Source organism: Marmota marmota, unplaced genomic scaffold, assembly GCF_001458135.2.
Source record: "Marmota marmota marmota unplaced genomic scaffold, marMar, whole genome shotgun sequence".
Taxonomy (NCBI): domain Eukaryota; kingdom Metazoa; phylum Chordata; class Mammalia; order Rodentia; family Sciuridae; genus Marmota; species Marmota marmota.
This window is the reverse complement of record NW_026000240.1, coordinates 13308250-13335937: the sequence shown is the minus strand read 5'-3', so window position 1 is coordinate 13335937 and position 27688 is coordinate 13308250. Positions and strand designations below refer to the sequence as shown.

General features: G+C 36.5%; 1 protein-coding gene across 1 annotated transcript; it reads right to left on the bottom strand.

The window, feature by feature from the left end:
- Positions 1-257: 257 nt before the first annotated feature.
- Positions 258-27635, bottom strand: LOC107143303 (TCDD inducible poly(ADP-ribose) polymerase). The gene is made up of 5 exons (XM_015486936.2): positions 25184-27635; positions 8167-8335; positions 6767-6927; positions 1520-1798; positions 258-858 (listed from the first exon to the last, which is right to left on the bottom strand). The coding sequence occupies exons 1-5, from the start codon at positions 26170-26172 to the stop codon at positions 411-413; spliced, it is 2046 nt and encodes a 681-aa protein (XP_015342422.1). The 5' UTR covers positions 26173-27635; the 3' UTR covers positions 258-410.
- Between the last annotated feature and the right edge of the window lie 53 nt (positions 27636-27688).

The window sequence follows — 27688 nt, the reverse complement described above, 5'->3', positions numbered from 1 at the left end:
GTAAGAAATAATCCTCACTTTGCTCATAGTCTCCATCTGACTTGGCCAAACTACTATCAGACCCAAGCAGCATTTGATTAGCTAAGCTGTTGGTTTCTTTTTCTTTTGTTTCCAAATGCTTCTAATAATATTGCTGCCTATATGTACAAGTGTGAATGGAGAGTATGCAATCTTTAGTCTTTTCCACACTGAGTACACTAACAATTAGTAAATAATTAAACAATAAGTGGTCATTTTAAAATCTGTTTTTCTTTTTAAAAAAAATTACATTTTCTAGCACTTAAAAAAATGGGTCTGAAAAGTGCCCTATTACTGTCCAATGCTGTTCCCTACCCAGTCCCATCCATTCAAAACCTGCTACAAATGCTGGATTGAGTTCATATCAAATAATTTAGCAGTACCAAGGTTTTTCAAATGGAAACAGTGTTACTGACTTCTTCATATTGGATAACAAAATAAGGATAACTCTGATCATCATTAAAAATGACAAAAATCTGAGGCTCAAAGAAATTATCCACACAAGAGTCATACAGGTCACTGGTGACGCTGCCAGGATTGACAGGAGGGGGCCTTCTCATGCCATGACTACCCATTGTGTATCTGCCAGTCAGCACTTTGGCCAAAAACATGAAATGGACGCCTTTGGAGGATTTCTTAGAAAAGTTATGAGAGTAGCTTGCCTTCTTTGCAAAATAACTGCCTTGTCCAAACATTGTAGCATGCTTTCCACAGACTCGAGGGTCAAAGTTGTGCTTGCAGATTCCATCTACCACATCCTGGGATGTTCCATGAAATAAATGTCTCTCATTTATTATTCTGTCACGGCCAAACATTTTCCGGTTCATATATTCCTTTTTCCTAAGGCAAAAAGTGAACAGAGAAATCAGAAGGAAATAGAGATCAATTTAATAAGCATGATGTATTTGTACACTTTTCTTCATGATTTCAAGGAAGAAAAGTACTAATGTAGGTATCAAGGGCAAGATGCCATCAAAAATCATATTAAAAGTTTAAACTGAGCTTTTCCATTCCAGAAAAGTCCCTATCCTTCCTTCTTCACTAACCACTTGCTTTCTCTTCCATTTCCCACTTGCTTTCTCTTCCATTTCAAATGCAGTTTGTGCTTTACGTTCCTCAGGTTCCCTTCCTTATCTGAGCTTCCTCAGTCTGAATAGGTTCCCTTTGTACTACATTAGCTTGTCTACTGAAGTGAGGGGCAGCACAATAGAGATTAAGAGCAAGGACTCTGGGGCTCAACTGCTCAGGTTCAAATTCTAGTACTGCATCTTATTAGCTGTGTGACCTAGGGCAAGTTGCCAAACTTTACTACTGTTCACCTTCCTCTCTGCAAAATGTAATTTGTAATAATCCTATGTATAGGTTTGTTATGGATCGTATGTGAACTGATATGTGGGAAAATACAAACATTAAATTATATGTAGGTATTTATTACATTCTGCACTTGATATTAGCTACATTAAGAAAAGCTCTCAGGGAACTTTTCACATCTCTGACTCACCTTTTATATTTCTCCCAAAGAAACTGATTTTGGACTCTCAATATTTGCAAAATTCTATATTTAAATTCAGGCACAGTTTTATGAAAAAGGTTGTAAATGATTCGGTAACTTTTGTCCTCTGCAGAAACAGGCACTTGGATGAAGTCCTGAGATGGATGCATATAAATCCAAGTTTCAGGGTAAAAGTTTGCTGAGGTGACGCCATCTGGGCAGATGATTTGTGATGATGAACTTGCTTCAAGAGGTGGAGGAGCCTGAGTGGGAACTCCACCAAGTGTCCTAAGATGGAGAAGGAACATTCATGTAAAACATGCAGAAATAAATACATTTCACATTATAAGTGCTCTATATTATAACTTGTATGGCTTAAATGCTTGTTTAAAAAACAAAAATATTCTTCATTTGAAAGAAAAGACAAAAACAAACACACCCCACTGCCTGTACATGGATAACCTATTATTAGCGTCTTCCTGGCCTCCTCCCTGTGGAGAAGTTCTGGAATGTACTGCTGCAGGGCAAATAAGCAAGGGCCAATTTATGAGTATCTCTGCTTTTGAATCCTCCTGGAATCCTCTTTTCTATATGGTTAAAGAAACTTTGTTTCAAGGGAGATTCTATGGAGTGATGATAATTTGTATGCTTTATTGGAACTCTGCTTATACTAAGCAGAAGAGATTATCACTAAAGGTTGTGTTGGGCAGATGATGAAAGGGGGTTTATTTCTGAATAAAAAGAAAAATCATGAAGCAGGCACTGAAAGCTGACAAGTATCTGAAATTTCTCTCACTTTTTAAGATTACAAATAATAAAGCCCACCACTATATTCAAAATTTATAGCTTTGGGTGCGATTAAGATGGATCTAATTACCTAGACTAGAAAGCATATCCCAGAACCTTTATATTCAGTTGTTACTTTGAAGGATGACTTCAGATAAGCAGCAGCTTTGATAAGTTACTTACCCCTGCCTAAATGCTTAAACTTCTATCATTTTGTAGCCAATTCTGTTCAAAACAGAGGAAAAAGGGAAGACACAGAAACTAAGGAAATCATGACCCTGAGACCGTCTCAGAGTCAGGATACTGTCACACTCCTTCACACACAGTGCTGTCATAAGGAAGCCATGTCTGCCAAAGGGATTAGGAAGCTTTATGACACAGAGGCTACAGCTGTGTGTGATCGTGCACCTCATCTCCAAGAGCAGATCCTACCATCACCCTCACCTTCATCATGGTCACCAAACATTTTATACAGTATTGCTGTCACAATTAATTCTGCAAGATCACTTAGTTATCCACACTTTTCAAAAACAAAAACTGAGGTTCAGAGGAGTTAAATAATTTGCCCTAAAACAGCTACCAAAGAGCAGAGAGGATTTAAATCCATGCCTGTGCGCAGTTTCTAAACTCGGCCTCTTTCCATTTCTATATATTTCACAATTTATACTTTTTTAAAAAGGCTAGAAAGTGATAGATGGGTATTAGGATCCCAATTCCATGTGCCTGCCTCTCACTACTACTACTGTATCATAGTATTTTCACAGTAAGATATGGCTCATTAAGAAGCTAAAACTAAGCACTCACCTGTAATCCCAGCAGCTGGGGAGGCTGAGGGAGGAGGATGACCAGGGATTCAAAGCCAGCCTCAGCAACTTAGCAAGGCCCTAAGCATCTTAGTGAGACCCTGTCTCAAAATAAAATATAAAAAAGGCTGGAGATGTGGCTCAGTGGTTGAGTACCGCTAGGTTTGACCCTTGGTACCAAAAAAAAAAAAAAAGCAGCAGCAGCTAAACTATGGATGCATAACTAACTGCCTTCTCCAGTCCCACCTTGGTCAAGTAAGCAGCTATGCTTCCAAGTCCCTTAGTGAGAGAGTTCTGAATGAGTAGATACAGGGCAAAATCCTTCAGGTGCATGAAGTTCAGGACAGATTTAAAGTGGTGCTGGCATCTCCACTTTCATGACAAAAGGCACACAGATCTTATCCTCTGGGGCATTTTCTCAAGATCCCTGATAGATTCCTTTGGAGCCTCAGTAGAGGTACATTTTTCTGGTACCATGACCCATTTTCCACTGGTACATTTTTCTAAATATAGGTCCCACTGCTTTAATCAAAATCTCAAAGGTCTGTAACTCCTTAAAAAGCTATCACTGTTCTACAGGAATAGTAGGAAAGCACAGAATGTAAGCCCTTTATTTTTAGCCCCTCTCTTCCTACTCTCTACAGGTTTAAGTCCCAGCCCACCAGGTTTTCCACTATTGTCAGGGGTTGAAGTCACAACAAAGGTTTCTGGGTTGAAGAAGGAAGGTAATAGTCTCCCCCAAACACTATGCCCAAGAAAGATTACAGACTGCCTCAGCCTGTACTGAAAACCTAACAATGAGAATGCTCCTCTTCTCTCTGCTACAATTCCTGCCCCAAAACCCATTCCATAAAACGAGAACATCACATATCTCTTAAAAGGTCTGCTATTTACTTCTTGAAGATGAGCCAGGGCAAATAAACCTTGTATATCTTAAAATGTTAAATTCGATTCTATGTGTGGTTAGCATCCATTCCCGCCCATAGGTGCTTACTTTTAACAAGATAACATCCTAACTGGACTAAAACACTGATGCATATATGTCTGACAGACTTCTACACTCTAATTACTTGTAGGTTAAAAAAACATACTAAGCAAAGCCACAAATGCACCTGTATTTTCTAAAAATGCTGTTTCTATTCAGCTCATGGAATTCCAATGATATACTGCATGCTTCACAGTGCTGTACGGGCCTTCTTGAAAGAGGCAAAGTTAAAACTGTATTGAACTAATACTCAAGGGCCTCCCCTAAAAATGGGTTTTCAGAATCCAAGGGTCATCTTTTATCACTCTCCTTCTCTCCCTTCCCCAATTTGAAAGACATTTTCCAAACCTACTTCAGTAAAGAAATCAAAATTAGCTCATTTTACTCTTTTGGGTGAGGAGTCAAAGAAACTGTATTAGGCCTTCTCATGATCATGAGAAGGGATTGCACAGGACAAGTATCCTTTCAGCTTCAAGAAATGAATCCCAAAGCATACCCTAAATCTGAGATTTGATTTTTTTTTTTTTTAACCATCTTGGCTCAAGTGTTCTAAAAATATTAAAGAAAAAGCCTCTTGTTATCAGCCCTGATAAAAGGCAACAGGGAAGCCCCTTTAAAAAAAAAAAAAAAAGCTGAATTTGTAGAAAATAAATGAAATCAGTCTCCCTCCCGATCGTAGCATTTCCAATTCTTTTTTCTTTTTTAATTTTTTTTTATGTGGTGCTGAGGATCGAACCCAGGGCCTTGCACATGCTAGGTGCTCTACCACTGAGCCCCAGCCCCAGTCCACATTTCCAATTCTTAAGACATCTCTGATTCTTTGATAGTTTTGACCTGTTTCACCTGTTTTTCTTTGATCCTTTGCATTTAATAACATGTAAATACAGAGGACAAAATAAAACTCTCTCTGGCTAAGACCATTGCCTCTGGAATTTGCTCCTGGAATCTGTTTTTGGAACCAGTCTCCCTCATCTTCTCCCAGCTTGGCTAGTCTGAGTGTCCAGCAGCCCCTGACCCGAGGGCAGACAGGATTTGTTGGATTTATCCATTCCACTCTGGTGAACTTGCTGTTCCTCTGCTCTTTTCTTGCTGAAGCATCTACCTAATCACTGATTTGCTGACCTCTTACTTTATGCTTGATTATCACTGATTCAGACAGGAAGACTAAAACAGAAAATTTTAAAAAGAAAAAGGGAAAGTAACTTTTTTGTTCTCTTTTAAGCCAATATTATAAATACAGTAAAGCCATTTGTAGCATTAGTTCCCCTACTGCTTCTATTCCTCTATAGTTTATACTTTAAAATTTAAAGTAAGTATTTCATAACTGCTTATATTAAGATTGAAACAAATGGATTGTCACCGTTTATTAAAACTTTCCCAACAACATAGCACCTGAATGAGCATTTTTACCCTCACATAGAAGCTACATCTTGCTGAACTGGCTCATCAAGGCCAAGCTGCTGGTCTCACTAATGGGTTCTACTGTCTCACCAAGAGGACCACTGTTTCTAACTATTGCATGCTGACACTGGCTCCAACTGTGCTGGTGAAATCCCAGAAATAGCATTTTTACTGGTTCTAAAAGGAAAAAGAAAAGGAGCAGAGGACAAGAAACAAACCAACAACAACAACAACATCAAAAACAAAAAACCCTGCACAAATAAAAATTTTCACATTTGGACTGCACAGAAAGCAGTATACTTGACCAAAGTCAATATATATTTCTAAAATTGGTCTTATTATAAATTTCTTATGAATACTGACATTGCAGGGGTTAGGTATTTTGTTTTCAACATTCCCCTTACAATCCCAGAATTAGATCAAGATTCTATCATAATGACTTGGGAAAAACATAGGGCTTGAAATAAAAACAATAGGAATATAAAAATAGCACCTTCACCTAAAAGATGGGATGAAACCAACCAACAGTATTCTAGATTCCAAGTAAATAAAATCAAATAAACCTAGTATCACTTTTAATGTTAGGATACATTTGAGTATATGATCTCCTAGAGATACAACTTTCAAAGATGGCCAGACTAATGGTAACATGCCCATCTTTTGGTACCTATTAAGATGTGCCAATGGGATATCTGGCAAGGGGAGGAAGAAATGGCACTTGGGACAATGGAAGAAGATCTTATCTACAATTTAGAAAGTTGACTACATTCTTAGGATATAGGACATAAAATTTTAGTATTTTTAAGAAAATATGCTTTACTTAGCAAATGAGAAAGTAAGTTATTTGAAAGGGTCAATTTTTCCAATTGAAATTCACTTAAGGAAGAAAGAATGGAGATCACCACCTTGTGGGACTCTACCCAAATGCTGATGGTATATCTGGGGTAGGAAGTAGTCTTGAAACATCAAAGAAGATCCTCATGGAAAGGAAAACTCAATCTTCCCTGAAGAAATGCAAACTCTCTGCCTTATTCCAAACATCATTACTTTTAGTTGTGAGGAAAATGCTAACTCTGCTTCTCAACTTTAAAAAAATCCAATAGGATACATCCTGTTTTCAATGTTAATTGTAGCTTACCTGAACTCGATATATTGGAGAATTAAATCAAAAGAATAATTCAGAATTTCACATTCTTGAAGTAACAACCAAGATACTTAATTTAAAATGTTTCACTGGCATTCAGAAGTACATTTATACGAGACTTTCCATTGGACACTTACTGTAAATATGGAAGCATAATAAAACAGGAGCGAAAAAGTGGTCTCCTTTTTATTTCTCTCCTGAAGAATGAGTTATGGAGAATGTAGTGGTTGTTCCACATCATAAATCGGACCTCTTTCAGACCCCGAGAGTTGGCTTCTTCAATCAGTCGAATAACAGACTATGGAGTAGAAAACAGGAGGTAAAGAGAAAGAAGTTAATAAACAATCACTATAAAATATGAAAACAGTTAACCTCACTGTTATTGCCAGAGGAATTTCAACAATGTACAATGGATCAAATTCATTTCCTTTATATATAGGGTCTCCCCTCAAAGATACAGAGTAGAAATATACTCCCTATTGAGAAGAACACAGATTTCTACCTACGAAACACGGGAGGCCCATGGCACTTCCTCTATTGTGTTTTCCACCTTAATGATGTCCTAGAGATTTTTTTTTTTAATCTTTCTTAAGGAAATTTTCAGAAGGGGAAGTAAGTGTCAAAAGTTCAAAAACACCAATTAAGTTTCAAATCTGAGAAACCTCTGATATGTAGAACACAGGAAAGAGTTTAAGTTTTCTAAGAATACGTTTTAAACAGGCTATTTATTACTCTGAAAGATAAACGAAGGCAAAATCTAGTGATTACTTAAAAGAATAAGAAAATTTTTCAATAACACTAAGTAAGGTAGAGAAGTTCTCTCATTCTGCAATGCTGAAAAGAAGTAATCAAGAAGAAGTCAGATCTGTGGAATATGAAATTAGTCTCTAAAGTTCACTTCAGGGTGTTTTGACGCCAGGTTGTCATTCAGAAGCAATGTAAAATATTGTTTTAAAGCCTTCTTTGTAACTGATGAGCTAGTTTCACTATCTCAGACAAAGGATGCATGAGCACATAAGACAAAATTCCAAATAAATTTATATTATTGCCTGACCACAGCTTAATAAACAATTTTAAGTACTTCTTTCAGAGACCTGAGAGTGACTGTTTTTCTCAGGCTTCTGAAATGTTAAGTGTTTAACACTTGATCTAATCTCTGTAAATCCAGGAGGCAGACACAAAGTTACACAAATTTTCATCTCATTAAAATCATTCTAATTGCACCAAGTCTAAATACTTTATCACGATAGTACAAAGATTCTGGGGAGAGCATTTTAGTTCTCTGATAATAGTAGCATTCTGTGTATAAATTTCAGATTAATGAAAATAAACACATTTTCAGAAAAATGGAGAAAAGTTTTACCTGTTTCAAAGACTCTTATATCAAGAAGCTCTGTAATTATGACCTGTAGTTCTGCTTAGTCATTGTCAGAAAGGAAGAATAATATAACAGAGAAAGACAAAAACAAAACAAAACCCAACTCAAATGTATGGTTTTTTCTTTGTTTTTTTTTTTTTTTAAAGATCATGTAAATACCTCAGGATATTCTCTCCATCCAAAGTGGTCTCTACAGAAGAATTTCCAAACTGTGTGGTAAATAGAGTTGACACTGCATGAGGATGGTGTGGATAGCCTTCGTAGTTGGTCAAATTCAGTTGTTTCATACACATTCATGGCATTCAAATCTGCCCAAAATTCTTGTCCTCTAAAAAGACCCAAGAAAAAACTGCTAAATAGAAATATCCATCTGAGTGGAAATTAAAATATCTAGTACAGCCTGTTGTAGGATTTTTAAAACTTGCTTTACTTGGAATAAAAAGATATTCTTGGTTGTTTTCTCAGTATCCATTCTCTAAATGCCCTTGCCTAATAAGGGCCAAAACATCCAGGCCATAGAGTTATGGTAGAATTGTCAACAGCATTACTGGCCTAAACTAATCAATATAATTCCATATTCCAGTTCCCAGCAAGGTGAGTCAAACCCTGAGTGCAGGTAATCTGGATGTCAGTCTGAGGATGAAGCTGATATAGACATCCAAAAAGGAAACAAAATTTCTCTGGAAACTAAGCCAACATTCCTAATCCACCCAAAACCAATACTGTGTTTTATTCTTAAGAAGAAAAAAATGTTGGCAAAACATGAAGAGAAGATGATGATTTTGGATTATTGTGAGGGTAACTATGAGAATATTTTGCCATTTTGTTATCTGGTCTATAATTGTTGAATCAGCCCTTTCCAAACATCACCATATTGCTGGTAGGGGAAGTCCCACTACACAATTAGTTTCATTTAAAATTTAACTTATAATGCATGACCCAATTAAAACATGTATTTACTTTTCCTCTTTTTTTAGTTTGAGACACAGGTCTTGCTAAGTTGCTTAGGGCCTCGGGATATTGCTGAGGCTGGTTTCAAATTTGTGATCCTCCTGCCTCAGCCTCCCAAATCACTGATTACAGGTGTGTGCCACAGCACCAGGCTTGTATTTACTATTTTGGGGGGGAGGGACAGGGGTGTACTGAGGATTGAACTCAGGGGCACTAAACCACTAAGCCATATCTCTAGCCCTATTTTATATTTTATTTAGAGACAGGGTCTCACTGAGTTGCTCAGCACCTTGCTTTTACTGAGACTGGCTTTGAACTCCAGGCTTTGATCCTCCTGTCTCAGCCTCCCAAGCCACTCACTGGGAGCTGCTGGGATTACAGGTGTGCACCACCACACCTGGCTGTATTTACTCTTTTTTTTAAAATACCTTTATTTATTTTTTTTATGTTGTGCTGAGGATTGAACCCAGTGCCTCACACATGTGAGGCAGGCACTCTAGCACTGAGCCACAACGGCAGCCCCCTATATTTACTCTTTAATTAAACATTTCATCTAATATTTGAAATATTATTTTAGGTAACTGGCAAAGTGTCCATTTTCCTCCTCTCTTCTCTTTATTAAGTATGCTTGAAAATTTCCCTAAGCAAATATAAAAAATAAAATACATTAGAAAATAACATCATAGCTATCAACAAGATAATTAAGTTCCTGAATACGTTCCTCATACTCTCCCTTCTACTGAACATTTCTAAATGGTTGTCTACAAAACTCGGGATACCCCAGAATGAGCAGTATTCAGAACAACTGAGACATGTAAAATTCAGGTGTTGGGCCTAAATTATTTTCCCAAATAACTTAGTTCCTTGCTGTAATTCATGATTTTGGAAAGTGTATTAAAATTTTTATCTGCTTGCTTTGTTGGTTAGTGCAACACTTTCCAAACTATGTTTGGTGTACTCATTTGAAGGACTGTGACACATTCTGTACAGAAAGAACTCTGGTGTGAATGTCTGAAAAACACTTGGTTACTGACTGCAGCCTCACCACAATCCTTTGGAGCGCTAAGGAAGGTGCTGAAGTGCTAGCACAAAGCCTTCCAAATTTACTACCAAGGCTCTCCCTTTTCCTCATGAATGCCTACTAACATCTCTCAATACCCCTGACAAATGTCAAGGAAAATCTACTTCTCGCCCTTCATCCTGATGTAATTTGTAAGTCAGATTCTCTATGAAAACAATTCAGGCTAAATGCCCAATTGATGTTACCAAAAAAAGCACATAACTTATAAAAAGAAATATATTTATTTTAAAAATCCCTTAATAGTAAGATGTGGTCTTTTTATTTTTATTAAGCATAGACAATAACATATAGCTTAAATCACATTTGGTCACTGTTTTGTTTAAAATGACTTACAGTAAATAGTTATATCTAATTTAAAAGGGAAAATGTTTCTGGGAAATCCTAAAAAAGAGAAAGAAAGAAAAAAGAAAAACTCTGAAATTTGGAACTCCTATGCCAAACCCCACATCAAATTGCCTTAAATAATTTTTATGGGCTTTAGGAGACCATGATGTTATAATTGAGAAGAGAAAGACAAATCTTTCCCTGTCTTAAGGCCATTTCGGGTTTCTAACCACATTTGTCCCCTTTAAGCTTATTTCTCATCAAAAGTTCCCCATTATAAGTTAACAAATCCTATTTCCTTTAGGAGTTTTTAGAACAGCAGTCATTACGTTAACACGCATAAAACCAATGTTTTTTGCTGTTTAAGTATGAGATTTCATTTTGGACATCATGCTAGCAATTTCTATGCACGCCTGTATTATTGAAACTTCACAGATAATGATTTGCATGAGAAAGACATCTACAACTGCAGCTTTTGCTACATTCTCTGTGAATTTCAGTCCTTTGGGCATTATGAAATTTCTATGACAAATCCTAATTTACTACAATCAACTGTTTTTTGGGTTGATGGATCAAAGTACTATTTTAGCTGTATTTGATTTTCAATGTGCAATTCTAGACCTAACAGAGGCAAAATAACAAATTTGAAAAACATTAAATTATCCTTTTTATAAAATTAATTTTACCACCTGCTTCCCTTAAACAGGGAATGCTTTAAAAATCTAAAGCCAAGATTTTCCTCCACAATTTGCATCAGTATAAACGTGTGCATTACTGTTGCCCAACATTCAACATCCACCATTCTTCTTTATCAAACTACTACTTCCTATTATCAGAAAGCAGTTGTGAGTCATCTATGTGTAGTAATGGTAATGGTGGGATGAATCGGGCAATACATAATGAATTAAACAGATGTAGTCCCTGCATTCCAGGGGCTACATGAGAGGAATAGTTAACACTGTATAAAACCAGAAGCAGTTTATTTGCCTATCTAAACTCATCAGTGGTAAATACATAAAAGAGAATGAGAGGAAAAAGAATAGACATGCAGCATTATGGGAAAGAAACTAGTTACTGGTGTCCAGGAATGGATAAAACTCAGGAAAGTAAGATGCTTCGCTTTATCAACCAAGAAAGCTTTCTGTAAGAGAAAAGAATTTTAGGAATTTAAATATTAGGAAACATCAATGGTGAGTAAAAGGCTGTATCAAAGAACAAGAATAGTTTTCCAAGCACTTTGCTTCTCATAAGAAGGGAGTAGTTCAGACAGCCAAGGAGGAGACCTTTTGAACAGGGTAACTAGGGTACATAAGAAAATGTGAACCAGGGTGTAACAGGCATGTGAGAGATGTCAGGCCATGAGTTAAGGAGTCTGCCTTCTCAGAATCTTCAGGTGGAATATTATATGAGTATTGAGCAGATAGGGACAAAGGGTCAAAGTAGTAAATATAGAGTGTGTGGAAACTGTGCAAGAGAAACAGTGCTAGAGATTGGAGAGTGTGGGAGCAGTGAGGGTGGTCTTTGTAAAAGCACGGTGCAGGGCTGGGATTGTGGCTCAGAGGTAGAGTGCTTGCCTAGTATGCTTGAGGCACTGGGTCCGATCCTTAGCACCACATAGATATAAAGATATTGTGTGTACCTACAACTAAAAAATAAACATTTTTTTTTAAAAAAAAAGCAGGGTGCAATAATTCTGGATAATAATTCTATCTGGTCTGAGGACATTCCTACTTCTAGATGACCAGAGAGAAGTAACGGAGATAGTCACTACATAGATCAGTTTAGCTTTCGCTAAATATATCATGTGGCTAAATCAATCTGTATTGTTTTACCTCAGATTTAATCCTGCTATGAGTCAGGGGAGAAAAAAACCAAAACCTTGCTTTTGCTATAAAGAATGGACTGGAACTGCTGAAATATTAACCATTGTTTTCACAAGCTTTGCCAACTAACACACCACCACACATACACTGTAAGAATCCAGATACAAGGCTCATTTAAAATTTTGAAAAGGGCACCCATTCTCATAATTTAGATATTTTGGGACAGTGTTTCTCCTCTTACTCAACAAATATCTTCACATACTAATTAGGCCAACATCTTCCAACACATAATTACCAATATACAGAGCTCCAACACCCACACTAAGTCAGAAGTATTCCCCACATATAATTTCTTTTTTTGTTTCAAATACTAAAAGAAACTGAAAGCCTACAATAAGGACAGGCAGCTGGAATGAGAATCAGAACCAATAAAGAAACAGGTGTTGAATGAAACAGAAATCAGTACACCACTATTTACTAGGAGATAGACAGTTCCTAAGTTTATGCATTTGGGAGCTCAGGAAAGAACATAACCACTGTAGGCAATAGTATTTGAATACCAAAAGGAAATGTGATCATTTTTAAAGCTAAAATAATCTTAAGTAGACACATGATTAGGTAGTGGGCTACATACTGGGGATAGAAGAAAAAAGGTAAAAGGCCACAGAGCGCTAGCTAGTCTAGCAGGAAAAGCAAACCCTGTGGCATATGTGAAACATGGCCTACAGGTCTGGGAACAACTCAGAAGCAGATGCCTTACCTCTGCTGATAGAGGTGACAGGAAGGGTGGTCAAGGGACATCCCAGAGTAGATGAAATGTGTGTCCAGTCTAGTCAATCACCAGGAAGACAGGGGAGGCCTCGCCCTACAGGTAGTGACTAACATGCACAAGGAGCGTGTTTGAGAAGCAATGTGGCTCATATAGACGGTCAGGGTGTCCACAGGTAGAGGAAGTAAGACAGAGACTGAACTAGAGAGTCTGGCTGGGCCAGGTAAGGAATGGCTGAGGCTGGATGCAGTGGCACACGCCTGTAATCCCAGCAGCTCGGGGGAGGCTGAGACAGGAGGATCGTGAGTTCAAAGCCAGTATCAGCAACGGCGAAGCACTAAGCAAGTCAGTGAGACCCTGTCTCTAAATAAAATACAAAATAGGGTTGGAGATGTGGCTCAGTGGTTGAGTGCCCCTGAGTTCAATTCCCAGTACCAAAAAAAAAAAAAGGAATGGCTGAGTGCTGGAGGTGAAGAGATCAGAACTAGACCCTGTGAACAGCAGGAATCATGGGTGGATGTTCATCAACTTCCACACTTGCCTTTTATAAAGGTCATTCCAACAGTGGTGATGTGGAGGACTAATTTATTAATATTTGGCAAGGGAGGATAAAAAGAGGTGAGGAAAGAGACTCGTTTATTTATTGATATTTATTCTATGCTTAGCTATTTATAGCGATTACAACTGCACACAAGACAAATGATCACAGAGGACTAAGGAGGCAACTGCAGGGGTGATTTGCAAAGTATTTAAGAGGACCAAACCGCCCGAAGGGCAAGTACATTTGGGGAAGAGCACATACAGTCCAGGATGTGTCCCACATCTCCAATCTAGGTGACTGGATAATGGTGCCATTAAGTAAAACAGAAATTACAAGAGGCGGAACATGTTTAAGTGGGAAGGTGATGTAAAGAAAATATAGAACTCAGACTTCAGCAAAGGCCAATTAAGTATAAACTTTTCTGAATACCATTCTAGTTAGTTTTAACCAGATCAGTTAGACTTTGGAAACTTGGCATCCTGCCTGTAAGAGTAAACTGGTTTCTACAAGGATAAACCTGTGACCTTGAACTATTAACATACCCTAATAAACTAACCAGTCACAATTAGTAGGTCTTATTTTATTACTATGATGTAAAGTGAAAATGTCTCCCCACACCAACAGTCACAACCATAGAATGATTAAGTGCACTTTGGAGAGTATTCAGACTCTTCTGCTACTGGCTGGAGACAGGCTTGGCAGATGGGGTATGTTTGCTGCTGCTAAAGAAATTTCACAGGCGCACAAAATATAGTAGGCTTTTGATACCTGGCTTTGATGTTTCAAAACTCATTTAGTAATGCTGGGCTATATCTGGCAGCTTATACATCCCCTTCACATATGTTACAAAGTGATGAGAATCAAAGCCATGGTATATACAATACCAACATTTTGTGAAAGCAGTGTAGTTACTAAACCTCACAGAACTATATACTCATAACTTTCTGCTTTGGAAGCATAGTAACTGACAATTATTCTGTTACTAATAAAGACTTTTGCTAACACTGCCTCAAACAAATAGAACAAAACTGTTGGAGGAGGTAATAAAACTTATCTATAAATGCTTACATTCAGGGGCTGGGGATATGGCTCAAGTAGTAGTGCACTCGCCTGGCATGCGTGAGGCACTGGGTTTAATCCTCAGCACCACATAAAAATAAAATAAAGATATTGTGTCCACCTAAAGCTAAAAAATAAATATTTTTTTTAAATGCTTACATCCAGTGCAACATCTTTCCATGTTAACCAGAGGTTAAGACTCTAATTTCTATACAACAACATTGGCTCTTGGTAACAACTGGACTTTTCCCCTTTTCATCTTAAGTAGCTGCAGACAGACATACTTATATATCAATACTGGGAGTTTATATCAGTATATTTACGGATCTCAGTAGTTATGGGTAGACTAAGAATCAAATGTTAACTGAATTAAAAACGGCCTACCTCTAAGAAAAGACCCTGATTGATCTAGTTAAGATGGGATTACCGAGGTTTAGATCACTTGGTAAAACTATTAACATAAAAACCTGAATTATGGATTTAGCTCATCTTTCTAAATATCTCAATAAAAGACTTGGGGTAGGTAAGAGTATTAAATGCAAATCAAAAGTACTCAAAGATTTCATCTCACTCCAGTCAGAATGGCAATTATCAAGAATACAAACAGGGGCTGGGATTATGGCTCAGTGGTAGAACACTTGCCTTACATGTGAGACCCTGGGTTTGATCCTCAGAACCGCATATAAATAAATAAATAAAATAAAGGTATTGTGTCCATCTACAACTAAAAATTATTAAAAAAAAAAAAAAGAATACAAGCAACAATAAATGTTGGCAAGGATGTGGGGGAAAGGGTACACCTCATACATTGCTGGTGGGACTGCAAACTGGTGCAACCATTATGGAAAGCAGTATGGCGATTCCTCAGAAAACTGGAAATGGAACCACCATTTGACCCAGCTATCTCACTCCTTGGTTTATATCCAAAGGACTTAAACAAATCAGCATACTACAGTGATACAGCCACATCAATGTTTATAGCAGCTCAATTCACAATAGCCAAACTATGGAACCAACCTAGATGCCCTTCAACAGATAAAGAAAATACATGTGTGGTACATATACACAATGGAATATTACTCAGCCTTAAAGAAGAAATGAAATTATGGCATTTTCAGGTAAATGAATGGAGCTGCATAAGATTATGCTAAGCAAAATAAGCCAATCCCCCAAAACAAAGGTCTATACACAGATGCTAATTCACATTGAGGGGGGCTAGGGAAAAATAGAGGTACTCTGCATTAGGCAGAGGGGAGCAAAGGGAGGGGAGTGGGTATGGGTGTAGAAGGATAATAGGACATTATTACTCTATGTACATATATGATTACATGACAGGTGTGATTCTACATCATGTATAACCAGAAGAATGAGAAGTTATACTCCATTTATAGATGATGTGTCAAAATGCATTATATTTTCATGTATAACTATTTTTAGAACAAATTTTTAAAAATGATTAGACAAAATTCTGGCTGTTGTGTACTATTGCCTTGGTCCCTCCTGGAACATTGTGGAAGCAGGTGAATTTCTGAGAAGACAGCCAGTTACTGAGTGGGACACTATCTGGAATCATATTTATCTGTCTGCTAAACCCTATGTCTGATTTACAAAATGTGAGACATTTAAGCTATTGTATTCAAGTCATTCCAGAAGAGAATAGAAAAAAAGAATAAGAAATAGGAGAGAAAGGGGAAGTAGGTAGTTTCCTAAATGAAAGAATACCTGATTTTTACATTTTTGTAATTGCATATTCTCCAGAAGAATGTAGGTATCTAAACAAACATATAACACAGCTAGCACAGCTTATTCTCAAAAAGCTTTGGTACTAAGGCACTGGCCATCAAATTCATGAGAATGTTTTGTTAACCTGCTAATAAGTAAGGCCATATGTTGAACCCCCTACCCACCACTGCCACACATGCAACCACTGAAAGCAATTACATTACCACACAAGGAAAAGAGACTGTTAGGCTGGCTTTTTTTTTTTTTTTTTTTTAATTAGAAAAGTACAGATCAATGCAAAAGAACACATATCCACAAAATGCTTTCTAACAAGATGTGAATAAATCTGAAATCTTATGTAAGTCTTAAATAAAAATTATACTTACGAAACTAGAAGACTCACTGCTACCTATTTATGAAGTCATGGGATTAAATTTTGTACCCTGAAGATACCAGAAATATCATACAGTCTTAACTGTGATCTAAGTTCAATCACATGTCCTGAAACTTGTAGAAGGTGACTACAGTGAGACAAGCTTCAACTGTGGACTAACGAGGAAGTGAAACTTAACTTCTACAAGAACAGCTGGAATAGAAAGCAGACTGGTTTTTAAAATTTGTGCTTAAAAATTTCATAACATGCCTTATACTACCTTAAATTATGCAGTTACAGATTTTTATGAAAATGAATCTTTCTTTTAAAATGAAATATTTTTAAAACTGAGAGATTTCTATCTTACCTCAAAATAGACCAAAAATGTCTCTCCCTTGTATTCAAGGCACAAATACTGATAACTTCAATTTTTTTATTTGACAGTACTTAAAGAGGACTAAAATTTTTTTATATAAAACTTTCTTACATAAGTATAAAATCAATAGTATAGTATAGCATATATAAAATCCTATAACATGCAAATGTAAAATGCTTAAATATGTTGTTTTCAAATAACCTTAAGCAATTCAGAACTCATTTACACATAAACAAAATACTAATTATAAAAATTATCATAAAACATCCTCTACTAATCTCTAGCAAAATCTAATCTATTAGCTTAATTTACTTCTGGTCTGACACTTAAATTTTGACACTTAAATTAAACAAATGACTCCTTTAAAAAGGTTTTACTCAGAATTTTCTCATATTTAATAGTTTTATCTTCCTCCCTGCCATTAATCCAGATAAATTTAACTGGTCAGTGAAATAACTGGAAATATGTTCACTAATGGCTTGTTATGTATTGGTGCTGAGAACCCAGAGATGAATAAACAGCTTGTAGTAGATTTGTGATCTGACTGTAAACAAACTATATCAAATTCATCAATGATAGTTATTCAAGTAAATGGGGTGAGCAGTTTCCCACTGAAAAGATATTAAGAGATAGATGTTTTTCCTGTCTATGTTTTGTAAACCATGATCACCTTATCTTCAATCAGTAATTGTTTCTGGAAGAAAGAGAGTCTATAAACCAAGATTTTCCAAAACATTAGTCTAAAAATTTTTTGAATATTAAATTAATCCTTAGACCACTTCACACTATGCTACTGATGTCTGGCAGCATTTGGATAATCAAAAATGTCAGAAAGCAAGCAAGCAAAGCTTCTTCAATTTCACATCCTCTACCCAGATTCAAGGATGTCTCTCTTCTATTTGGATGAGAATTAAATCTGAAAGGCAAATCCAGCATTTCTTCAGTGTTTAGTTTTCCTTTCCCAATGTCTGGAAATGAAAGAGCTAAACCAGGTGACAGAAACCTAAGAACAAAGCAGCAGGAACTTATTGAGGGTATTTTATGCAGTTTGCCTGCTGTCTACCCTGATCAGCTATGGGAGCAATGAAGATCACAGGGTGAGACCACACTCTGAAAGCACAGGCAATAGAACAAAGTTCACCCTTGGGCTCCCCATCCCGGCTATTCTTCACTACTTCAGTGCTAGTAAAAATTTCAAGCGAAGAACTCTATGGCCATATATCATATGAGAAGGGACAAAATAAAAATCCCTTAATTAATACAAAAAGGGGGAACAAAAACCTAACGTAATAGAGAAATTCCTGTTATACACAGCCTAAACTAAACATATTTTCCATCATTATGAATAGTGCTGCTTCAACCAACATGACACAAACTCTTCCTCATGCTCAGGAACAATACCACCAAGACAGAGGACTTCCATTTGCATAAAGAATACAAATTTACTGAACTCTTTCTCAGATAATTTAGTCATGAGAGATTCCTACTATGCTCCTTACACAACTTTTTGTGGTACACACAATTCGAAAGTCACTGGTTTCTGCAGACCAGTGTGAAAGGGAACAGTCACTCTAGAATTCTCACTCTTACAAGAGCTTATCCTTTCATTATGATGACCATGCAAAGGCTCTTTAGTGGTCAAGCGGTTGTTACCAGTAAGTAAACAGCAGTGACCAGAGAAGGACTGAAAAGGGCCTGAGGAGACAGACATTTTGTTGTGTAGAAACCGCAAATATTAATGCTTAGTTAGCTCTCTTCTATGCTTGTCTTAGTAACAGTAACTGGTTAGGTCAGGAAGGAAAATTGGAAGTTTCACACTTGACAACTAAAGTTTATTAATATCATCAACTTCTAAACTGAGGTTCCAGATCACAGGACTGTTTACATCAACTATTTTTTGTACAGACTATAAATATTTACAAAACACCAAGTTGAATAAGTGATTTTACATAAAGTTTGCAAAAATTTCAAAATGTATTTCAGAACCTATCACTTGTAATTTCAAATTCTTCTACAAAGAAGGAATTAACTGCATTAAAAAATATGAGTCTTGGGCTGGCGTTGTAGCTCAGCAGTAGAGTGCTCGCCTAGCACATGTGAGGGGAGCACCACATATAAATAAATCAAATAACATTGTGTCTAACTACAACTAAAAATAATTTTTTTTTAATGTAAGGCTTTCAATTATAGTTTCAGAATTTAGGCTGGATGAGGTTTAAAACTTGAAGGAAGAAATTTTAAATAGGGGAAAGACTATATGCAATATAATTCCTAGGAAGCACTTAGATAAATAATCTAAATATAAAAGCAGGCATACATTAATATAAAAGTAAGCAACATTTAGTTTAGTTCAAGAAGTTCCTTCATGTATGAAATGTGGTTTATATGCTCCTAGAAATTGTGAACTTTAGATGTATTTCATTCCTTTGTACAGTCTGTGTTTGTGGTGTTGCAAAGTACAGTTCAACCCAAGATCTTAAGACTATTACCTAACAATTTCAAACCCAGAATGAAATAGAAAATGGCTCAATCTTCAGCCTTCTCTTCTTTTTTTCAAAGATACAAAATCACTCACACTGCTCTCTCAAGACTCTCAGACTTAATATAAAACCAGAAGCTCTACTACTTTTACAGTATTTTTTAATTTACCAGTGTCCAATATTAACCACCTGTTCAGAAAGTTGTGTCAGAAAAATCATAACTCTAAACTTATATTTCATTTTCCTTTATAAAAATGTTATACATATGAACTCAGTTTTCCTCCCACAATTCACTAGTAGGAGTGTGATAATTATTAAAGGTTGTTGACATAGGTGAAGAGGACCTGACTTCCTATTTAAATGCAATTCAAAATCATTACCAAAGAATGAAAAATCTGGGGGTCTCAAATCATGGGATGAAATAAAAAGCTATAAGAAGATAGTCACAATTTCAAATAGCTGGATTTTAGCAACATTCCTCCAATAATCGAGGTCTATTAGCGAAAAGCAGACCCCAAACCCAGAATAAACCGAAGATCACGACCATAAACACAAATACACAGAAGAATTTCCAAATTTACCTTTGCTTTATGATAGAATGTACATCTTAGAATCTAGAAATTCTGGTTTAACAAGAAATAGCAAATAGATTTACAGGACACAGCAGAGTTAATCAGTCAAAAATAGCATTTTTTGCACACCCACCATGTGCAAAAGATTCCTTTTTATTATTTATAAAAAGTAAAAAAATAAAAGCTTGGGACCCCATTCAATGATAAAATACTTAACATATCATGCAGTTATTTTTAGGAACTGTTAGAGAACCTTCTAAGCTACTTCTTCAAACTAATTTAAGTCATAAATCTTTGCTTTTTGCAAGGTTCATTTTCATTACCATAGATAGACATCAGGAAAAGAGTGACCCCAACCTGAAGCCAGGTGACAGCTGCTTCAAAAAGTCTAATCTGCTTATTGATGAAAAGCAGAAAGGGAATAAATGAATGATTGCTATTGATTCTCATGATAGCTCTACACAGACCCAGGAACTTCTCTAGATTAGTATAGATAGAAGCTAATTAGTTTTATTTCATATGTAAATAGCAGCATAAAGAAGTACAAAAAATAATTCATTGGACTGCTTTATCCGAGAGCACAAGGCACACATTTTGAAAGTCACTTCAAACACAGTTCTTGCTTATGGAGCTCTCTTAGGCAGGAATTTTTAAAATAAATCCAAACTCATACAGCTGTGTATATTCAAGAAATACCAAAAAGTCACAAGGCATAGTAAGTTTCAGCTGTTCTCTTCTCTCCAGTGTTATCAATAACACATAATGAATTAGTTCATACATCATCGCAGCTGTGCAGGCCAGCGCTAACTAGGCTAATTTAACTATTCTAGTACAGTTCAGTCAGGAGCTTGCTATAGTTTAAATTAATTCACTGAGAGTTACATAGATTACAACCAAAAAATGCTTTCTACCATCATTAATATAAATTTCTCTTTTGTCTTTTTACATAGTTTCTGTGAAGTTTTTACATAGTTTCTGTGAAGTTATCTAATGGGACTGTCTCTTGGACAGATTAAAGAGACTACTAAGAGCAATTAGTTATCAAAATCGCTCAAAAACTAAGGTTATGACAACACTCTAGGTTAAGCCTTAAACAAGTAAACTTTCTCTTTTTTCAATAAACATTAACTCCAAAAGAAAAGAACTCTGAGAAAAACTAACCAGAGATTCACAGTTTGCAATTTTCTTCTTCACTCCTACCCTCTTCCTGCAAATTCAGAGCTAGAACTAGTGTCATTGCATCACTAGTCATTTTTTAAACAGCAAGTAATCTCCAAAAGACGGTTTGCAGTGTATCTCTTTCTTGATGGGTAGCAATAACCAGAAAACTTCTTGCACACTTTGAAATGAATGTAATGTGAAACCAATGGTGATCATGGTTGCTGAAAAGATCTATACTGCTTCAATATTTCAACTATCCACACCAGTACTGGAGTACAGAGATAGCAAGGCTCTTTCAAAAACACATCATCTTCTAATAAGGATGAGTGGCTAAACTGTTAAAGACTGTTTTCTTAATGAAAAATACAACATTCATTGTTGTTTTCTCAACTGCATATTTGGAATTTGGAAAATCTTCAAGGCCCATCCCATGAACAAATAAAACTTCAGCATCAAATCTGGGGAGTTTATACATATATGACTAGGTTCCAGTTGATGTTGACAATAAACATCTACAGATAGACATATAAAAGCAGAGTGAGAAAACAAAGGTGATTGTATCAAAATTTAATTACAATGAACCAAATAAGCACATATTACTGAAATCCGTTTCTACATGTTTTTAATATCTAATTATCTTGCCTAAAGAGCTGTTTCCTTTTCAATTTCATTCCTGACAAAGTGAACACTATATATGTAATTTAGAATAACATAGATATTAAACCCTCCCATTGTTTGTGAAGTAAATTAAAATAATTTATCTGCATAGTTTGAAACTATGAACTTTTGTCTCTGCTAGGGAACCAGACCTACGAACTTTCCCCAAGTTCCACATAATAAAGATATTGTTATATTGGGACCTGGGATATAGCTCAGTTGGTTCAGTGCTTGCCTCACATGCACAAGGCCCTGGGTTCAATCTCCAGCACCACACACACACACACAAAAGATGTTGTTATAGTATAGAGACTTACCAAATCATATAAACTATTGAAAACAAGTAGGATAAACAAATGCCATTCATTATTCACTGTTCCTGAATCCAAATACTACTGGGTCTGATTTGGACATATAAGCAGCTGAACACACACTTCCTGGTTATGTGCAATCTGCACAGATAGACCAGCTCTACAGGCCTGACCACAGAGATTAATAGCTTTAGCCAAATAATGTGGTAACCATGTGAACCTGGGCTGCTCCAGCTTGTTTGTGAATCTCTCAGCAAGGCTCAACATGCCGTTATCTGCATCTTGTTGCCAGGAAACACAACATCGCTTTGGAATACAAGGAAAACCAGGTTGCAGTGACCACAGGTCAACTTCCCAAAAGCCTAATTTTTGACACTTAGCTATTTACAATCTTTATTTCTTCCTGTTCAACAGTTCCTACTTTTTGCTATTTTATCAGAGCAAGACCATATACAATATTAATTATGATAGTAGCCACTCATACTTTTTTCCCTCTCCTAAATGTCAGATAAACATTAATTTACTTGATTGAAACTGATTTGGAAATCAAGTGCCAACTTCAACCATTTTATAAATTGAGCCAACGATGCATGCTTTGGGTCTTGTATCTATTCTTCAGCAAATACTAAAGGATAAAATACCCAATATGCTGATGACCCAAGAAGTCCCAGATCTTCTGGGATCAAAATAACTGTCTTGCGTTTGCTCATGGTAACAGAATGTAATGTAGTGCATAATAATCCTGCTAGTTTCTTGCTGAACAATTCAAATACAGAAACCTAAGTGTACCAAGATGCTCAAGTACTAAGCAGACTGGAAATGTGCTTTGAAAGAGTGAAGTGGGAGGCTACTGCTCTGCAGAATTTTGCAATTTGGAGATGGAAAGATTAGAGTGGCTTTGAGAGTATGTACATAAAAAATTAATTACCCTTGACACAGCAATTAGAATTGCTAGCTCAGGGGCCAACATAGGTTTTGAATGATACCTTATTAAAAAGATTTTTAAGAAAAAATGAGAAATGTTTTTCTCTTCCAATGTTGGCATTAAGAAATAAGGGCTGGGGTTGTAGTGCAGTGGTAGAGTGCTCGCCTCGCATGTGGAAGGCACTGGGCTCCATCCTCAGCACCACATAAAAATAAAATAAAGGTATTGTGTCCATCTACAACTAAAAAAATATTTTAAAAAAAGAAATAAGTTAAAAGGACTTAGCTTTATAAGATTTTTGCAACCCAAGCAAGATTCAAGTAGAATCTTGAATGCATTAAATCATTAAAACAACTTACTTCTAGTAAGGAAAACTAAATTCTTGACATGACCTTACTTTTATCCAAGAGGTCTTCTATATTTCTTTAAACTTGAGCCTTAAACTATTTATCATCTTGTTCCGCACTTCTCTTCTGAAACAAGATGCACAGTTCCAGTTTCATGATAATTAAGTTGCTAAAAAGACATGGACCTAGGCACTATGTAAGTGAAATACTGAAACTCTAAAAGAAAACCACTTAGTCAATACTAAACTGGGACCAAAAATTAAAATAACCAAAAACAAAACAACAACAAAGCAACCCTAATACCAACAATGCTCTGGAACCATGTCAGAATACAGAAGATTGGAAACAAGACTAAGAATTTGACAACTTGTAAATGGTTTACTGCCACCATTTGATGACTCTCCAGACACTTGGGTAGTGTAACTTAACTTTTTCTGTTAACATTTGACCCTTAAGGAAGTTTTTTTCCTCTGGCCTCCTGGGTTAGGATACTCAGTATAATTCCCCTCCCCCTGTGGGTTATGCCTCTTAGTACCAGGCCAAGCCACTCATTATTTATGATGTTAAAGGTTGCCTTTACTAAAGGTCTTCAAAGTCAGGTACCATGGAAAGTGCTCTAAAATTTTAATCCTTTCTCTTGATCAAACACAAATATCTATTAATATCCCACACTTTAACTCCTTCTACACTACAGGAAAAACAACTTAGAAAAAGAAAGATGAATGTACTATATACAGCCATTTTTGCATATCAACTTTACAAGTGGTAACTACCATTCTCCTCATTTTAAATAAAATTCAGTTACAGAAAAATTAAAATGTGGCAATGTAAATTCCATGTCAATGAATACTGCTTACACAGCCATACTAAGAGGACTGAATTATGTACAAACACACTTTGCAAACCAAAATTCAAGCATAGTTTTTATGAAGGGGATAAACATTTCCATTAACATAAATCCTCCCTTTACTCACTGTAAAGACTCTTCCAGAATTGAAAAGAAAAAAAATAAAAACTGAATTGTGGAAACTTAGTAGTAAAATGCTTTAAGGAACTAATAAAAGAGATTTAATGTATTCTGGCATGATTCAGAAGTATGGGAGGAACTTCTGAATCATTCACAGAAAGTGTTTGTACTACTAAAAGTGAAAAAGGCCACAAATATCTCCAAATATTTTCCTTTAAAAAAAAGTAGCAGCTACTCATAAGTGCATTCTATTGTTGTGTATAATTAAAACAAATTTTAAAAATAAAAGATATGCCATTGAATATAAAAAAGTAGTAGCTACTCCACACGCAAAATTTTAAAATTAGACAAATTAGGTATTGATTATGTTAATAAGATTTATTATGGGATTGTCTTTCAAAAGCAAGTTCTCCTGTGAGATTAAATTAGTACTTGATATACAAAATTCAATATATGTGCAACTTCTCAGTCACATGCACACTGAACGAAATGACATCTGAATTGTTCAAATCATGAAACCTTCATTGTCAGGTTAGGTAAACAGCCTGCATTTAAGCATCATTTAAAAAAAAAATAAAGAGAGCATAAAGCCAAAGGAATAACAAAAAAAAAAAAAAAAAAAAAAAAAAAGAATAAAACCTATATAGGTTTTAACTACTGAAAGAAACTACCATATTTCAGCCTTTTTACTTTCTCTAAAGCATTTAGCAGTTTTTATAAGTTGTCATGATACATACCCGTACTTCATTCTCATTCTATCATTTTCTGGATTACAATAAAATCTTTCCAAGTGCTCCTGAGAATCATTGGATACACTCTGCCACTTCTGAGTAGTTGTCCTCTTGATCTGCCAATGATATGGTAAAACTGTGTGATGCTTCAAACAATCCCTGCCATAAATACAAGTGCCTTGCAGAAACTCCATGCAAATTTCAATTCCATTCTCTTGGTGAGTGTGGTACTGTAGCTGGTTTACCAGCTCAAACACAAGGTCAAGGGAAGCCTCCTCACTCTTGTCCTGGAAGAGCTCAGTACTCAACTTATCACTGGTGTCCAAAATGTACTGGATTGTAAAACTGTTGTCTTGGAAAACCCCTGGAACATAATCCATGACTTTGTCTATGCAGTCAGGGCTAGTAGGAATATCACTTGAAACCGGATGCAAAAGGTCAGTCTGGAAGTGCCCTGCTGTTGAATCAGCCACCGTCCCACTGATGGTTTCTGGTGGAAAGCTGTGATCCTGGATTGGAACCACTTGTTCTGGAGCATCAGTGGAAGGATGGGCTTCCGGTATTTGGCCCCCAACATTTGTCCCATCAGGAATCAGGACAGACACATTGTTTTCTGCTGTTGGACATGGTGGATTAATTTCCAGGGGTTTTTTCACCATGGGTTCATGTAAACTGCTCTCATCTCCACTCTGGTCTCTAGATCTAAAAACCCCATCAAGTGATCCAGATTCTAGCAAAGTGTTTAATATTGGTCTCAAAGACCTCAGGGTTCCGGTTCCCAATCTCTTCTGATCCGGCTTTTTCTTAAAACAAGTCTTCAATGGAGTGATCTTCTCAGAGAGTCTCATTTGGCATGAAAAGTCATCAGGAGGAGAAGGAGGCTGCACTACACAGTCTGGCTCAGGTTCGGTGGTTTCCATTTCCACAATGTGGGTAAGCTCCAATTCCTCCGAAAGGTCTAAAAATCCTATCAGGAAAGTAAGAAAGATGATCATTTACAAAATGACAACTGAATCCCATTCATTCATTAAAATGTTTTGTTGGTCTGTGACTAAGTCACTGAAAGTACTCCTCCTGTGCTATATTTAGTCTCTACAGGTCAACTTTAACTTAAGAAAGGAAGGCTCCAAAACAGCACAAGCTATTCAAAATCAAAGCACAGGTAAAGGCAGGCGAGAAAGAATGCCTTTAAACAAGACTTTGGCATTTATTTGAGGATTTAACAGTTTGTAATTCTGCTGGGTATGAATTTTTATTGTAAGGCCAGGGTGGGATGAGATGAGAAATAGACACAATTGTGTCTAGATGATGACAGCAAAGAAACCACACATCTCAGCTTTGTGGTTCTCTTTACAGTTGTTTATGTATCATCGGCTTCATGAGTTGACAAGAACTTGGTTTCTTTGTGGGGGAAAAAGTTCAAATGAAAGATAAACTTCAAAGTTAGTGAATTTGGGGGTGTGAGAATACACACAGAAAACAAGGAACTATCAATTGAAGTGTTGTTACATGGGATAAACCCAGGAGCCTGTAAAGCATTTCCATATTCATAAAGTTCCAATATACTCCAAGAATGTTAAAGACCTACTATTGCAATCCCCTGAAAAACATTACCACTACTGAGAAGGAATATCAGGCCTTTAGTTTCAGCAATAATAGTGTGTTAAAAACCAAACACAACTCCATTATGGGTAAACGTCTAATTTTTGTCTTCAGAAAAGTTACATATGTGAACGTAAAAAAACAAAACAAAACAAGTAAAGGCATATTACAGAAAGAAAGCATAAAATACACACCCAAATTTCAGATTCTGAATGAACTCCTGAAAGAAATTTTCTTACAAGAATCAGAATCCTTGAACAAAAGTGAAATTTGAAAATGTTTACTGAGATTGTGCCAGGTGAGAAAAATAATGAGCAATTAATTCTCTTCTCTTGTCCAATAAACTGAAAGAGCTCTTTGATGCAAAGGCCCATGACTTAATCAAGTATGCACGGTAGGTGTCCAGTACAACGCCCAGCACAATGCACACAGTGGGTGTCCCATAAATATTTCGTTAGCTGAATTAATGAAGAAAAGGCATGCGTTAAAAACTTTGTTCTTAGTTGCTTGTAGGTCAAAAAAACTGAGTCCCGAGAAAAGTAAATATTCAAGTCCTAATTAGAGAAAGTCATTATCTGTAGAAAATGAACAACCGAACTTAGAAACAGAAAACACGGAGCACGGTACATGACAAAGTGCTAGCCTAAGTGCAAAACGAAGAGGTGGAGGAAGGAGCGTTCAGTGTGAGCTGGCATTGTTAGGAAAGCTTCGCGAGGCAGGGACCTGACACGAGACATAAATCAACTGGAAGGCAGCCAAGCCAGGCGTTATTATTCATCCTCCGGTGCTCCTGCCTCCAGGCACAACTGGCACAGCCCGCGGTATTCCCTGCGCACCCGGAGCCCACGCACGCACACCGACCACTCCCCCGCCCGCCGGCGCGCCCGCGGACGTGTGCATGCACACTCA

Excerpts from the sequence above, each read along its gene's own strand:
- LOC107143303 (XM_015486936.2), bottom strand. The coding sequence starts at position 26,172 with ATGATCATCTTTCTTACTTTCCTGATAGGATTTTTAGACCTTTCGGAG. Across the intron at positions 8,336-25,183 it reads AGAATGAGAATGAAGTACGG|AGGACAAGAATTTTGGGCAG; the intron begins GTATGTATCATG and ends GGGTCTTTTTAG. Across the intron at positions 1,799-6,766 it reads ATTATGCTTCCATATTTACA|GACACTTGGTGGAGTTCCCA; the intron begins GTAAGTGTCCAA and ends TCTCCATCTTAG.